General features: G+C 35.3%; 1 protein-coding gene across 4 annotated transcripts in view; it reads right to left on the reverse strand.

Annotated features, from left to right (window-relative positions):
- Positions 1–16,500, reverse strand: part of LOC149834457 (protein PAT1 homolog) — a 28,674-nt gene that overhangs the window by 7,254 nt on the left and 4,920 nt on the right. For 2 of the 4 annotated variants that reach the window (XM_090011419.1, XM_090011421.1), the window contains exons 2-4: positions 10,177–10,328; positions 7,545–7,670; positions 5,895–5,964 (exon numbers count right to left, since the gene is read on the reverse strand). In XM_090011419.1, the coding sequence (XP_089867545.1) occupies positions 5,895–5,964; positions 7,545–7,670; positions 10,177–10,328 (348 nt within the window). Of the gene's footprint in view, positions 1–5,894; positions 5,965–7,544; positions 7,671–10,176; positions 10,329–13,140; positions 13,963–16,500 lie in introns of those variants that run through there. The other 2 variants (XM_090011422.1, XM_090011420.1) reach the window with 2 other exon arrangements.

Genomic DNA, 16,500 nt, shown 5'->3' on the forward strand with positions numbered 1-16,500 from the left:
TCACAGTAATTTCAGATAGATGAAGCGATTGGAAGCAATCATGCACGGATGAAACTATGAAAAAAAGGGCTGTTACAACAGAAACAACTGTTCTTGATGAAGAATATTGAGATATTGTACGTTTAGCATTATTGATTACAAAACACATCTATAAGATGATTAAATTTTGTGATCAGGAAGACCCTATAATTGGTGAAGTGTATGAAGGCATGGACAACATGTTGGGGGAAATCAAAGACAATCTAAAAGGACAACCGGATTTATATGAAAAGATTCATAAGATTGTCTCAAATAGATGGGATAGAATGAATGTACCTCTCCATAGTCTAGCCCACATGCTTACTCCAAAATATTACGAGTCGGAGTATCTCAAAATCCCAACAATAGGAGGGGTCAAACGAGTTTCTCCCGGTAAAAATTTTATTCTATCTATTTAATAAAGTTTAAAGTTTAATGATTTAATTATTTTATTATTTCATTTGCATTTTCTTGTTATAGTTACTAAACATTTTTTTTTGCAGAAAAGGATAATGATATCTTAAACGGTGCAATGCTCGCGCCTGAAGTCATATCTTCTGAAAATGAAGAGCTATCTACACTTTATAGGTCACAACTTGTGGTTTTTGCATCAAGAAATGAAAGATTTAGCCGAAATGCAGCAAGAATAGATACACTGAATCCTACAATGTCGGTGCTTAATTGGTGGCGTTTTTATGGCGGTGATACACCTGAGCTGAGAGCATTAGCCATTAAGGTTTTATCTCAACCTATTAACACATCTTCTGTAGAAAGAGTGTGGAGCACCAATAGTTACATTCACAGTGTTAAAAGAAATAGGCTCAATGAAGATCGTGTTGATACCTTAGTGTATATTCATTCCAATCTTCGATTGATTGACATGTATAATTAAACTGTGTTGTACTTTTGTTTTGGTATTTTTTTTCTCTTTTTTTATCATTGATTGTTTATTAGCATTCATATTTTATATTCTTGTTATAAAAGGTGCACCAATCGCTACAAAGAAGAGCCTAGTCGAAAATGAGAAATCAATCCAGAACTTCCTATTATAGAAGAAAATACGTTGAGATTAGAGGATATGCGATGAAAAGATTTGGATGATAGTGCACAACAATCAAGCACTATTTTCAAATCCAAACATAAAGATGCATAACCAAGAGCTCCATTACCTCCAATAATCATACGTATAAATGAAGTTGAAGAGGATACAAATCAATCCAACAGAGCTAGTAGAACTGCAGATATACAAGAGCGACCATCAGTTCCTCATGGTCGAATTGATCGTTTCTTTAGCCGGAGACCTAGGCAAGGTATGTTGATATTGTATTTTTTATATTTTAAATTATGGTTTTTGAACATTTTAATTTTTTAACGTATTCATTAGAAGAAATAAAGGAAGGAGCAGAAGACATGGTCGTGGAGGACAAGAAGCACGTGATGATGCAGAAAGTTCGCGATCTATTGCTGACTTGAAGGGAAAGAGAAAGATGACAGATTGATGAACTCTTGAATTATTAAATTTTTTTTTTATGATGTAGTTGGAGTAGTTCAACTTAAAAACTTTTATGTTATTTTTTTGTCATGGTCTTGTAATCTTTTTTGGTATACTTTTATTTTGAATCTTGCACGATGAAGTGTAGTGGATTATGTTAATTTTAAGTTTAGAGTTTAGAACTTGTAGCTTATAATTTACAATTTAGAAATTTATAGCTTAAAAATTTAACCATATCTCTACGTAATCTTTGAGTTTATTGATTTCTCATTTTCTATGTTGCAGAGATGACAAGATTTACAACATCAAATAACAAGTCATTTGATTTTTTCGTTGAAAAATGTACATTTTTTAATCAAATTTATTTGTTTTCTTAATGCATTATTTAGTGTTTGCATGCATTTGTTAAATGGTTGCAACAAGAATGTGAATTATGATCTTCTCTTGATGTATGATTTTTTAAATGTTTGACAGTTGCAATATGATGCATTTGTTAGATAATTACAACTTATATTATTTATTGTCTACGATGGTTTACGATGGTTTGGGCATATTCGACGATGGTTTGGGCATGCTTGACAGTTGCAATATGAGTGAGAATTGTTTACGATGGTTTCGGCATATTCGACGAAGGCCTAATGATGCTCCGGTTAGAAAGATGGAGAAATGGGAAAATATATTAGCTAAAAGAGGTCGGGGTAGGCCTAAGAAGACTTGGATGGAGATGATAAGAAAGAATATGAAGGCTTTAAACCTCACCGAAGACATGACATTGGATAGAAATGATTGGAGGAGAAGGATTCATGTGGAGGACCCAAAATGATTTTCTTTTTGGTTCATATCGCCGACCCCAATTGTTTGGGATGAAGGCGTTGCTTTTGTTTATATTATTGTCTATATACATGTTTTATTTTGTCAATGATGACATAAATCTTAGTTTTTGATAAAATAAAAATATATAATTACATTTTCGCTTCCCTTTCGATTCTTATTAGCTTCCCTTTCGCTTCTCACTCGAATCCTATGTCGCTTCCTTCTTTGCTTCTTAGGTCACTTCCGGTTCGCTCCCTAGGTCGCTTCCGAGACGCTTCCTAGGTCGCTTCCGAGACGCTTTCTAGGTCGCTTCCGAGACGCTTCCTGGTTCGCTCCTAAGTCGTCCCGCGCTTCCCGCTTCCTAAAATTTTAGAAGTGCCTCTCTTCCCGCTTCCGCTTCCCGTATCGCTTCCCTCTCTCGCTTCCTCGACTGACAACTCTGGTTTGGATATATGTACAACATTAAAGAAGTTCTGTATTTATTCCCATAACAATATAGAATGCTACAATGTGACCAGACAAATCCATCTAGGGGAGAATAATGATATCTCATACAGAATACACACAAGAAAAAAGAGGTACAAGTATGCCAGAGCACCTAACTCAGAAAGATTCTAAAGTTAATAGCAACTATTGAAAAACCAAAAGAACCTATCTGCAATGAGCATTTACTTCATTGAAAATTGTATGCAACACAAACTCCCAACTGGATCAGCATCTTGTTAGAATTATATACTTCGAAATATAGAAATGTATAATGTAATAGGAAGGGGGAATCCTTTCCCTTGTGATCAAGAATGGACACAGAAAGTAAAAGATACTGTAGACATTCTCTCCTAAACCAGACGATTCACACTTTTGATGAAAGATAAGAAATGAAGCAAAAGAAAGCCTGTGAATATTCATTACTTCAAAATAAATGCATCATTCATTTAAAGACATGGTGAAAAGCATTTGTAACGGCTTTAAAATATAGACATGTACTCTCTTTGCTGTAGACCTGGACACTTGTGTAAATGGTTACAAATATCACCATAGACCCATCATGGAAATCAATTAACAAAATTCCCTTTCCTTCCAAGGGAATGGAAATTTTGGTTGAGCTAAGGCTTAAAAAATCTATTCATAAGCTTAACCCCAAGACCTAATTTTCCGTGTTGAAGCAAGTCCTCGTGATCATGTATATATTTTGCATCTTATACATATATTTCTATGCATGATCCATCGAAAAAATGCATTAAAAACTCATTCTTATCAATGTTTTTGAGAAGCTACTTTGAAATTCAAAATAAAGATAAAATCACATATTTAAACCCTTCCAAGTTTAGTTTTAAATAGTTTTTCATATTTAGTTCTTGATTAAAGTTAAAATAGAATAGTTTAAGTAGCCGATTAGTGTAGAGTGTTATCTTTTTTTTTAATTATTTTAAATACCATAGTACAGATTATATTTCAGTTATTTATTTCTGTTAATAGGTTAGATTATATAATATTTAATACACGTCTTTGTGTTATTCTATTAGATTAATCAACGTTTTGCTTTTCTTTTAACTAGTTGCTATTTAATTAATTTGTTTTCTTGAAATCAATAAAATAAGATAGTTGTTTAATTTTAATTAGTCATTGAATAGAGTAGGATTGAATTCTTGTTTGATTAGTTAAATTTTATTTTGGTTTAATTTCAGAAATTTAATTTAAGTAATTAGATTAAGAATATTCATTTTATTTCATTATCGTTTTTTGTAGTTAATTAGTTTTAATTTAATTGCTAGTTATCATTTTGTTTATTAATGTTAATTGATTAAGTCTAAATTCGGTTAGATCTGATTGTAACTTAGTTTCTTTATTGGTTTGTGTTAATTAGTTTGTTATTAAGTTAATTTCTTTATTGTTTCATGCTGGTTAGTTTGTTTCATAATTAATTCATAGTTTGTTATTTAGTTAGTTAGTTGTTACATGTTAGTTTCAAGTTTGTTACAAGATTGTTTTAAAATTGTTCCATGTTGATTAGTTGTTTTGAGTTTGTTAGATTAGTTTGTTTGAATCTTTTGTGATTTTTGATAAAACTAACCTTAGATTTTGGTATAGTTTTCTTTGTTTGTTTTGATGTTCTGTTTTGCAGGAAAGCGGTTGGACGTGCGATAGGCCATCAAAAGTACCCCTGAAGAGCTTTATGAGGTCCCTAAAAGGTCCCCTCAAAAGGCCCTTCAAGCGCTCAGAGAGCTGTCAAAAGAGCCCTTACGAATGCAAGACATTTAAATAAGAATAAAATACCAGTAGCATTATGGAGGTTCGAAAGGGAAGCCGTGGAGATCAAAGGGACTAAAGCTCAAGCAACTAAAAAACCCTTTTTCTTTTCTTAGATTAGGGTTATTTAATTCATTAATTTGGGTTTGTATAAGGCCATTTATTGTTCTTCTGCGAGAGGGTAATTCATTGTAATAGTTAGTTATTTTCATTTATTTTTATTTTAAAGGCAATAAAGCTTGTCATTCCATGGAATACAAAGTTTTCTCCTGTTCCTGAGTTCGACCCGGATCTCACCCTAGTGTGAGCAGGTTTTTATTATTTGGCGTATGGCCTTCACAAACGTTTTTATCAAAAATATATTTTTTTAAAAACTATTTCATAAAACTTCCATCAACTGGCTATGCCTAAGCTGCCTGCAAGCCTGAGGTGCACTTTAGGTATGAATTAATGAGGGTGCACTACTAGCCCCTCCTCAAAGTCATCAAGAGTACTGCTACTTCAAAGTGTACCTCATCATACATCAATAATAAATCAAACCAGAAAAATAAAAATTCATGGTTTGCGCATAAGGAAAAGTGAAGAAATCCTAACCCCTATGAAAAAACTAACCTCAAGCTGCTAACTGGCTTAAGGCTCAGGAAATCGGTGGAATATTCACAAAAGATGAAGCTACATGGGCAATGAAATTAAGCCACGTAAGTCAAACAACATCAAGCCCCAGGGTCATGCCTCCACCCACACAATTAGAATCAAATACTGAGACTTTAGGATTGAATTTACACATAATAGACAGATTCCTTCTAAAATTAGTATCTCTAGTACATGATTTACTAGCATAAAGTATGTTGTGAAAAAAATGATTTACATTATCAAAAATATCTAAGCTTATTTTAAATCCCCAAATGGAGACCAAACACCACGACATCTGGGGCAATAATTTGAGCCAGTGTTCCATAAAAAACTACATAAGATCAAGCTGTCATATTTCTGAACACCACCATCTTTAACAAAAATAAACCTGATCAAACTGACATTCTGTTATAAAGAAAATATTGTTAAATGATGTGCACTCCTGTCTCTCTTTTTTCTCGAACGTTGTGAATTCATATGAAAAGGCATGTCAAGCTATCAGATCAGTCCTCATCATCACCTAAAATAATAGTTATCATATTTGGTGCAAATGCCAGCTATGAAAATGAAAATAAAGGATACATTAATACTTATTTATACTAGAAACATAGTATTGGATATACTAGAAACTGTGCAAACATGATAGCACCTAAATTAGGATGGAGGGGAAGAAAAAAAAGGCATTACTGACTTTCCCTGGACAAGAATCCACGGGCCCCAATACTTTCTGAATTCCTTGGTTCATCATTAGCTTTGCTTAGCTGTGAGAAGAATTTATCAGATTAATAACTGAAGTAGCATTCATGACCAAAGAAAAATGTGAATCAATCAACCAAATGCGTGTTTACAGAAAAATAAAAATAAAGGCAAAAGAAAAGTATCTAGGCAGTAACGTCAAATTCTACCAAAGCATGACAGCCTAAATGACAACACCATGAGAAATTAGGGGTGGCAATTTCTGACACGACCCGCCAACCCGCCTCTTAGGCGGGTTCGGGTTGGGCTTAAGCCAACCCGTTTAATAAACGGGTCGACCCGCGTAACCCGTTTATTAAACAGGTCGGGTTCGGGTTGGGGGTATGCCAACCCGCCAACCCGGCTGACCCGTTTAATAAACGGGTTAGGCGGGTGGGTCAACCCGCCAACCCGTCGACCCGCCAACCCGACCCGTCAACCCATCAACCCGACCCGTCAACCTGACCCGCGAACCTGAGAACCCGTTTACCCGACCCAACCCATTTATTAAATGGGTTGGCGGGTCGTGTCGGGTTACCCGTTTATTAAACGGGTCGGGTTCGGGTTGAGGTATGCTGACCCGCCAACCCGTCGGGTCGACCCGCCAACCCGACACGATTGCCACCCCTATGAGAAATAAAAAATTCAGTATAATTAAGTTGTGTACCATAACCACGGAGCATTTTCTTATAGGTTAGCATAAGCAAGATTGTTGAGAGTAGATAGCAGTTGTGCAAGAAACCCAAATCCGGTTCACTGAAACAGCTAGAGATTACAAGAAGCCTTGAACCACCAGCCAGTAATATGCAAACACATTCTGCATATTTATTTTTTGCTTTCCTCTATCTCATTTTCCACCTATATCATGAATGTATTTTCTTAAGTAGCAACTTGACAAATAACTCTCCATGCATACAGTGTAGAAACCATGTTGAAACAACTTGCTAAACATCTAAACAATGTGATTCAAAAAAGTTTGGTCTATGAAGATGCATCCCTCGCACCTGACTTAACTTTCTAGTTATGAGGCTTTTTTTTGTCATAGACTCAAACTGTACAGAATATTTCTATATTTTTGTATTTACGCATGCATTTCCAGGTCAATTATTGTGCAGTTAACCACATACAGAATATGTTGTCTACTATGACCAGGCAACAAGAAAAAGCTCAAGGATTAAAGTGCATATGGGAAGTTGGTGACAAACAAGGATGTATAACTCTTGAGATCTTCTGGCACAGATAATAATAGCCATTGGAGAGTACAGATTATATTTCCAATGACATACAGAAATAATTAATGACCTTGGTTATGATACACTACAGTCAATTTGGGCTAAACTTGGACCACCCATATTTCCCCTCTTGAACCCTTTCCTTTTTTCCTCAACAGTTCTTCATTTAATTGATTGCCAAGAAATGAAAAACAGTTACCAATAAATTTCAAAGGAGCGTGTAGATCCCAAATAAGAAAACACTTGTTTCAATCTCAATGATCCGTTCTTTTTCAAAAAAAAAAAGTTTTATATAAGGACATTATAACAAATAAAATTACAAGAATATTAAGCTCTAGATTCAAGTTAAGCAATTGCCAGACTAAAAAATGTACCTTCATAAAGGTACTAGTAAGATCATCAAGTTCAGAGAGCGTATCCAAACCTTCAATCTGCAAAGAGTCGTCTTTCAGAAAATAAAGCCACAACAACAAATGTAACTTGTGCAATAACTGAGAGAACTATAGAAAACAGACACAACAAACACAGAATCATAGAATAAGAATATACACCAAAATAACTTGTACTAGAACATATTCCATGTAAGAGAGTGGATTTCAACATAAACAAATAGCTAGGAGAAAATATGACCTACACAGCAAGGCTATAAAAATGAAACTTTTTAGTAGAATGTAGATGTATGTATATGTACGTGGTATATGTGTGCCTATGTGCTAGCATGCATGTGAAGAGAGAGGCAAAATATATGAATAATAATTCTGCTGCAAATATTCTAAGCATGTAAATCTATTGGAAAATAAAAAATGTGCACGTCCAATGAAACGGTTGTTTTTATCTGCTCCATTAACAAACCACTGGTTTAATTGAATAACTAAATACAATAGATAGACCTTTCTCTTCATCTTAGGTCGGCATATCTTCTTAACTGGAATATCTCTCATATGGAAACCTTATAATTGATCAAGCCAGATTCTAATTGTTTTGTTCTTAAACAATTCAACATGACTAAGAGGACACTGGATTTTCAGATAGGCCCCTCAATGAAAGGAGGAGAAAGAAAAATCTCAAGAATATCATATTCAAAAATATATTCCAAAAAAAAACAGAAAATACCAGAACATTTGCAACGGCGCTTGTTTTTTTTTATTTATAACCTGAAAAAACCACACCCGGCACGAAGACCTGGTCGTGCTGGCTCAGCCTGCCATACCTACGGTCGTCGTGCCGGCAGCGTAAAACTCTGAGGCTAGGAACCCTGCCCCCGGGGCCTATGCTACGCATTGGCTTGCACGAAGGAGCGACGACCATGAGAATCGAACATTGACTGCCCATCTAGCAGCCAATGCCCCACCCCACTATGCCAAACCCCCTTGGGGCATTTGCAACGGCGCTTGGAATTTGATTTCTTGATTTTTCTGAAATTTCCATGGAAAAGATCTTTTAAAATGCTTCATAATTTTTTATTTTTTTGTTTTTCCAGAAAATTTTCAAATCTCTAAAGAACTTATCTTTTCCTAGAAAAGGTAAAGGATCAATAGCCGAGAAATGTCTAAGGAGAATCCCTGTTCTGTCACATTAGAGACTCATGGGATGCTAACATTTTTGTGCTCAATCTATTTTGAGCAGGTGATCTGAATAGCATTTTAGCAGATAATATAATTAGATCACCAAACTGCGCTTGCACATTTCCCCTTAAGAATAAACCTTAACATCTATATATGCCACCAAACTTACAGCCCAATATCTTTCAGTAATTCAATAAATGAAATTTATTGTAGTATAGCCAAATATTTCAGCAGTTCTCTATCATACCAAGGAGAGAAAAAGAAAGAGAGAGCATGTGGCATGTATGCATGTGTACGTATGTGCGAGCAGGTATGCATGTCTCCTTGTGCATGTGTGTTTGTATATCTCTAAAGAACTCTACTAAAATTGAAAGTACTATAGTAAGTATATTCATAAAAAAATACATAGCAAGTATATTCATAAAAACATACATGCGTCCTATGTATTATAGACTACACCTGGAAGTACCAGCATCAACTTCTGTATGCTAGGCATTCTGAAGTACCCATGTTATACAGCATACAAGGCTTCTAACTTTACATGATACATTATCATGCTAAGTAGATGCCAAGACATCAGGCCTGGTTTGGGCTGTGTGCATCTGCATGGGCCTATGAAATTTTTGAAAGAACCATGCTTGAAGATCGACCTTAAGACAGGCCCATAGCATGCAATTTAGACTCAGGAAAGCTGGATCCCACATAAGATGTTCAAACCATAGTTAACAGAATCGCTTATGATACATGGGAATCATGATTCAGCAGGAAACGGAATTGGAATTGGAATTGGTCAGGAATCGCGATTCCCAGTGGTGGAAAACCTGATTCCTTTACATGGGAATCACTATGCCCTCCAGAATCCCAATTTCTATGTTTAGAAATGGCGATTCCCTTAGAAATCATGATTCTTTTAGGAATCCTGATTCATATGCTCATACAATGTTACATATTGCTTCCTAAACGATTCTGCATACTGCTTCCTTCTCGTTTCTCGCTTCCCAAATCCACTAAAGTTTGAAATGACCATTTCCAAATTTCAATTCCCGTACTGTTTCCTGATTCCAATTCCTGCTCTGGTAACTATGGTTCAAACCACTAGTTAAAGATGGAATGTCACATTATCCTTCAATCTGTCAGTTAAAAAGTCAGCCTATAAAGCCAAGATGATGTATGGATGTAACAATAACAATGATAGTAATTTCAATAATAGCAATAACAATAATAAGAACAACAAGACCAATAACAATAGCAATTACAGTAAATTAACAATATAAACAACAACAACAGCAGCAGCAGCAATATACCTACATTACTATGAAATGCTAAAACAAAAAATTAAACACAATAGTGGAAATTTAGCAAGCGTAAAAAATGTGTATTTAACAATTATTAGATTACACTTTTGCCATATGTTTTCATCTTTAAAGTTACAAAATCTTACCTCTTCTCTCTCTCCAATTGAAGAAAACCGAAAATCATCATCAAAACCAGCAAACGTATCATCAACATCATCATCTAGTCCACCCAGTTCAACTTCCTCGGCCACATCTTTTCCGAAGAATGAATATTGAGAGGCGTCAAATCGTGCATGTTCTGCATGATTATAGAATATTCACGATGTTACAGTTAAAAAGAAAAAAAAATCATTTGTTATCACAAATGGACTGACAAACATGAAGAGATTCTTCGGTTGTCAGGACAATGAAGAAAATAGGTTGACATGATATGCTTGTGGCTAATTTTAAAAAGGAAAGAAATTAATCCAAAATAGTGAACATGTCAACAAAAGTGCATTAACCAAACAGCTACAAATTTTCCCATCAGGGTTGCTAAGCTAAAATGATTGCATGTATCCAGGCAAAATTCTATCATCTAAAATCAACTAATAACATTTGACTCCACTGGGCTGCCATCCAAGTTTGATTATTCTATTACTGATATACAAGTTATAGGGAAGCAAGGTATGTAAGAAACATGAGGATATGTTGCAAGTTGTCTCCTCTGATTCTAAAGGTACTTTAAGCATATTTGTTTTCCACTTGTGTATTGCCCTTGGAAGAAAAAAAACATGGGTATACGTTCCAGCTGCATGTTTCATTATGGGAGGAATTTTTCATTTGTGAATCCCTAACAGCAATAACAGATCTCCCAAGTACTTCTCAACAAAAGGTATATATAACTCTTAGAATGGAACCAACAAACTAAAGGTGATGATAAAGGGCTTGAGACAGAGATAAAGCAGTTCAATCATTTTGAGGCAAGGTGTAAACATCAAGGTAGTGTGAGACATAAACATCATGGAACTTGAATGTTTTGACTTCTAGGAGTCAAATACATGTGGTTATGCAGTGGATTTTGAGTGTGTGCCCCATATTTCCTCAAGGGTGAGACACACACACACTGACATGTACATTGAATTGATCTCCTATATTGAAAACCTTTTGGTTACTGTCTTCCTCTTTTTCAATTTCTATTGGGGAATTTTGTGTCTTCTAGGAATGTACATGCAACCCCCCCCCCAATACACACACACACACACAAATATATATATAGAGAGAGAGATCAACCAGTTATTCCTATCCTAATCCTAAGGAAAAATAACTTTTTCAGAAAATAGAAAGGTTTAACTCTATGTCACAGGGACTCGGCAAACTGGGTGCCGCACCCGCGTCGATGCGACGCGGGTGCGGGTGCGGGTGCGGGTGCGGGTGCGGCACCCGGTGCAGTCAACCTGACCCTGGGTGCGGTCAACGCACCCAGGGTCATTTGTGTCTAATTTTTAGACTTTAAAAAAAAAATTACGCCCGATGAAATATGCTGCCGTGGGGAGGATTAGGGCAAATTTTTTTTGCCCTAATCCTCCCGACCTCTTCTCCTGAAGCCTCCGCTGGACCCCGACGCCGTCGCCGACCGCTCTGCCTATGCTTTCCTCCTCAGGTACGCTCTCTCCTTCTGCTCTCCTCCTCTCCTTTCCTCTTCGACCCCTCCCCTATGTAAAGAAATGACCTTGCCTATGTAAAGAAATGGCATATGTACCAAATGAATGTTAAGAATGTGTTTCTTATTGGTAAATTAATTGAAGAACATATGGAAGCATCGCCTGGTATAGTTATTCCTAAAAGAAAGGCTCTTCGTTTAGATAAAGCTCTGTATGACCTTAAACAAGCTTCAAAGGCTTGGTATAACAAGTTTAGTCCAGTTATATTTGATGTTGGGTTTCAATCTTGTTTAACGGCCAAAGCTTTGTTTGTTACAAACAAGGAGTTGAAAACATTAAAAGACTTTTCAAAACACATTTTGAAATGACTGATTTGAGATTTTTAAAGTATTTTCTTGGTATAGAAGTTGTTTATTCCTCTAGAGGTTATTTACTAACTCAATCTAAATTTACTTTAAACATTGTTGTCAGGTCAGGTATTTCACATGATAAGAAGGTTGACACTTAAGATTGATAATGGAGAATCACTAGAAAATCCAACACCATACAGACAACTTGTTGGACCGCTGTCATATTTCTCAATTACGAGATCTAACATTGTACATGTGGTTCACTCAACGAGCTAGTTCCAGCATGCTCCCACCACTGTTCATATAGGAGTTGTTTTACGTATTATTAAATATATCAAAACTTTTATTTTCTGAGAACTTCTTATCTGCTTCTTCCTCCTTAGATTTAATAGATTATATTGATGTTGACTTGGGAGGTGATCCAAATAACCGACACTCAACCACAAGTTTTTGTGTGTTTTTAGGTAAATCATTGATTTCATAGAGGTGTAAGAAGCATAAAAAAGTTTCTCTCTCTTCAACCGAAATAGAATACCGAGTCATGGCTACAACTACTATGTGTAATGAACAATACAAAAATGCAAATAACAAGATAACTCTTAGAAGAGTTTAGCAAAGAGCCAAGAATTACAAGCACATAATGTGCACAATACACAAACCCACTAAAAGGGAATGCCAAAAAGGCAAAAGAGAAATTATTGAGAGGTAAAAAGATGAGTACAAGCCACACTTACAAGAGGGGAGAGCCCCTCAATTTATAAAGAGAAAAAGCAACTAAGAGGGGGCCATGGGGGCTCCCAATATAGTCGTTGGGGAGCCCCAACGGTCATATTAACGACCGTTCGGGACCCCAACGACTATAATTGGTGGGGGCCCCAATGGTTCCAATTACATAAAAAATAAAAAGAATACAAAAAATGAAAAAAAAAAACTACGAAAAAATAAATGGAACAGTAAAATTACCAAAATACCCCTATCAGGTATTTTGATATAAATATATAAAGAAGAATATATACACACACATATATACATATATATTAACACCCTTCCTCAAACTTTACGGGGAGAAAACCAAAAGTTTGCTAAGGAGAAACAAGAAGCGAGGAGTTGGAAGCACCTTGGTGAAGAAGTCAGCCAACTGATGTTCTGATGTAACAAAAGGTAATGTAATAGCTCCCCTGAGGTATTCATCTCGAACATAGTGACAGTCCATTTCAATATGCTTGGTGCGCTCATGGAAAATATGATTGCTTGTAATGTAGATCGCACTCTTGTTGTCACAGCACATCCTGGAAGAAGTTGAGATGATGCCCCCATATCACCGAGAAAACTTTTAAGCCATACATTCTCCATGGTTGCAGTCATCATAGCACTATATTCAGCTTCAGTTGACGACAACGATACTTTTTGCTGCTTCTTGCACCTCCAAGAGATACGCGAGTCTCCTAAGAAAATACAAAAACCCAGTAGTTGAGATTCGATCATTGGGATTACCCCCCAATCTGCATCAATATAATCAGTCAAATCAAAAGAGGAAGAGGAGGATAAGAAAAGTCCCTTAGAGATAGTATTCTTGATATATCGCACAATTCTCATAACAACGGTCATATGAACTATCGTAAGAGCATGCTGAAACTGGCTTACAGAATGAACGTGAGCAATATCTGACCGGGTGATAGACAAGTAAGTGATCCAATTAATTGTCAATACGAAGTAGGATCATCAAGTAGAACACCATCTTCAAGTCTTAATTTGGCATTTATAACTTCAGGAGTTTCTATTTTCTTATCATCAGAAATCCCTGACTTAACACAAATGTCTGCTGCCAGCTTCATTTGGGACAAAATATATCCTCGTTGCGAATAGGTCACCTCAATACCTAGAAAGTATCTCAAAAAAATCAAATCAGACATATTAAAAAATTTCTTTAACATAGATTTAATGTCATTTACTCCCTCTTTGTTACTTCCTGTGAAGATCATATCATCAACATAAAGGAGCAGAATTACAATAGAATCACCTGTTTTCTTAACAAAGGGAGCAGTGTCAATAGAATCACATGTTTTAAGATAGCAGTGTCAGTATAACAAGAAACAAAACCCAAGTTAATTAGTACATTACTAAACTTGTCATACCAAGCCTTGAAAGCTTGTTTAAGACCATACAATGCTTTCTTATGTTTCAAAACGTTTTCATTTAAATTCATACCAGGAGGAGGATCCATATAAACCTCTTCACTAAGATCTCCATTTTAAAAAGCATTTTTAACATCAGGTTGATAAATATGTCATTTTTTTATAGAAGCAATTGCAATAAGAGCTCGAACACTTGTCATTCTAGCAACTGGAGCAAACATCTCATCATAATCTATCACATACTCTTGTGCATATCCTTTAGCAATCAATCTAGCTTTATATCTTTCTAAAGATCCATCACTTTTTGTTTTTACCTTAAAAACCAATCTACATCCTATGGGTTTCTTTTCTTGAGGAGGATCCACAATTTCCCAAGTTTGGGTCTTCTTAAGAGCATTAAGTTCTTGTTCCATGGCTTCATTCCAATGTGCATATTGTTTAGCATCATTGTAATGAGATGATTCATAAAAGGAGTAAATGGCTAATAGACAAGTTCGAAAATGTGATGAAAAAGACTCATAAGACACAAATCTATTTGGTGCTTTAGAAATATGGTTTGACCTTCTTTGAGATGATTCTTCTAAAGACATATTTTGAGAAAATTTATCAAAAGCACATGGACGAGTATTTTCACTTCTTCTAGTATAAACTTGAGTATTATTTGTTATATGTTCATCTATATTTTCATGAGATTCATTTCTTTCATTGTCAAAATTTTGATCATTTTGATTTTCAACTTCATTGATAGGATCAATATTCTCAATTGATTCATCTTGTCGAGGTAGTAAATCAAATAAAAAAGAGTAATCATTATTTTTTTTGTTCAATATTTGCAAAACCATCTTCCTCTTCAAGGAAAGTAACATCTTTTGAGATATAAAGTTTATTATTTGATATATCAAAACATCGGTATCCCTTTTGTTTTTCACCATATCCTAAGAAAACACATTCAATAGCCTTCGATGAAAGCTTAGCATTTTTTTGAGTAAGTACATAACATTTACAACAACAAAAATTTAGCCTTTTAAAATTCGAAGACATATTATAAAGTTTTTCAAAAGGAGAAACATTTTTTAAAGATGACGAAGGAGTTCTATTAATAAGATATTTTGAAGTTAAAGCGGCTTCGGCCCAAAAAGATTTTGTAATATTTTTAGAAATTAGAAGGGTTCTAGTTGTTTCCATAATAAGCGTATATTTTCTTTCCGCAAGACCATTTTGTTACGGTGTGTTAGGACAAGATCTTTGATGACAAATTCCATATTGTCGCGAATAAGTTTGAAATTCATTTGACATATATTCTCCTCCAGAATCGGATCTTAGAATAGACAAATTACTTAAAAATTGATTTTTGATCATTGCATGAAAATCTTTAAAGATGGAAAACACTTTAGATTTTCTACTCAGAAAGAAAATCCATGTGTATCTAGTGAAATCGACCACAAAGATTACATAATATGAGAAACCTCCCTTAGACATGATAAGAGAAGGTCCCCAAACATCAGAATGAACTAATTCAAACGGTCGTATAGAGACAAAGCTTCTTTGAGGAAAAAAAGTGGCTTTTGATTTACCAAAGATGCAATCTTTACAAGTCATAACTTTTCATTACAAGAGTTTCCCCAAAAGGACAAGAGAGACATCTTTGAAAAATTCGGATGGCCAAGTCTCTTGTGCCAAACATTTATACTTTTGACATTCACAAAATTACAAAATGACTTGGATGGTAGCGTCAAAAAATCCATGAAATATAGATCGCCCCTCCTATGGCCTTGCCCAATCAGCTTTCATGCACGGTGCAATCCTTAGGTGAGAAAGAGACTTGGCATCCTTGATTGGTAATTTGAGAAACAGAAAATAAGCTTAAATTGATTTTTGGAACCACCCTAACTTTTGGAACAAAGAAATTTTGATAATGTTTTAAATCAAGTGTTCCAATATTTTCAATTTTCAAAGTCTCATCGGCCGTTGAAACATACGATATTATGGGAATGGAATGAACATTAGAAATGGTGTGTTTATGAGGTGTCATGTGAAAAGAAGCATCAGAGTCCAAAATCCGCATACCTTGAGGAGATGAAGAGGTTGCTATAGCGGCTCCCGAAGTAGAAGAACACTTGAGAAGATGTTGAAGTGCCTCCGACATTTGATTTAGAGTGTCTTTAATGTCTCTTCCATTGTTGCTCACATCTTCTTTATTTTGGACATTTTCACCAACCACAATCACTTTTCCTTTGAGCTTACGACAAACCGGTTTGATGTGACCGGGTTCATTACAATAGTTGCAAATGACACTTTCTAAAGCCATTATTTTTGGTAAAATGGGGAGGCCTATAAGGCTT

This window comes from Nuphar pumila, chromosome 6, assembly GCF_984573655.1.
Source record: "Nuphar pumila chromosome 6, dmNupPumi1.hap1.1, whole genome shotgun sequence".
In the NCBI taxonomy this organism is placed as follows: Eukaryota; Viridiplantae; Streptophyta; class Magnoliopsida; order Nymphaeales; family Nymphaeaceae; genus Nuphar; species Nuphar pumila.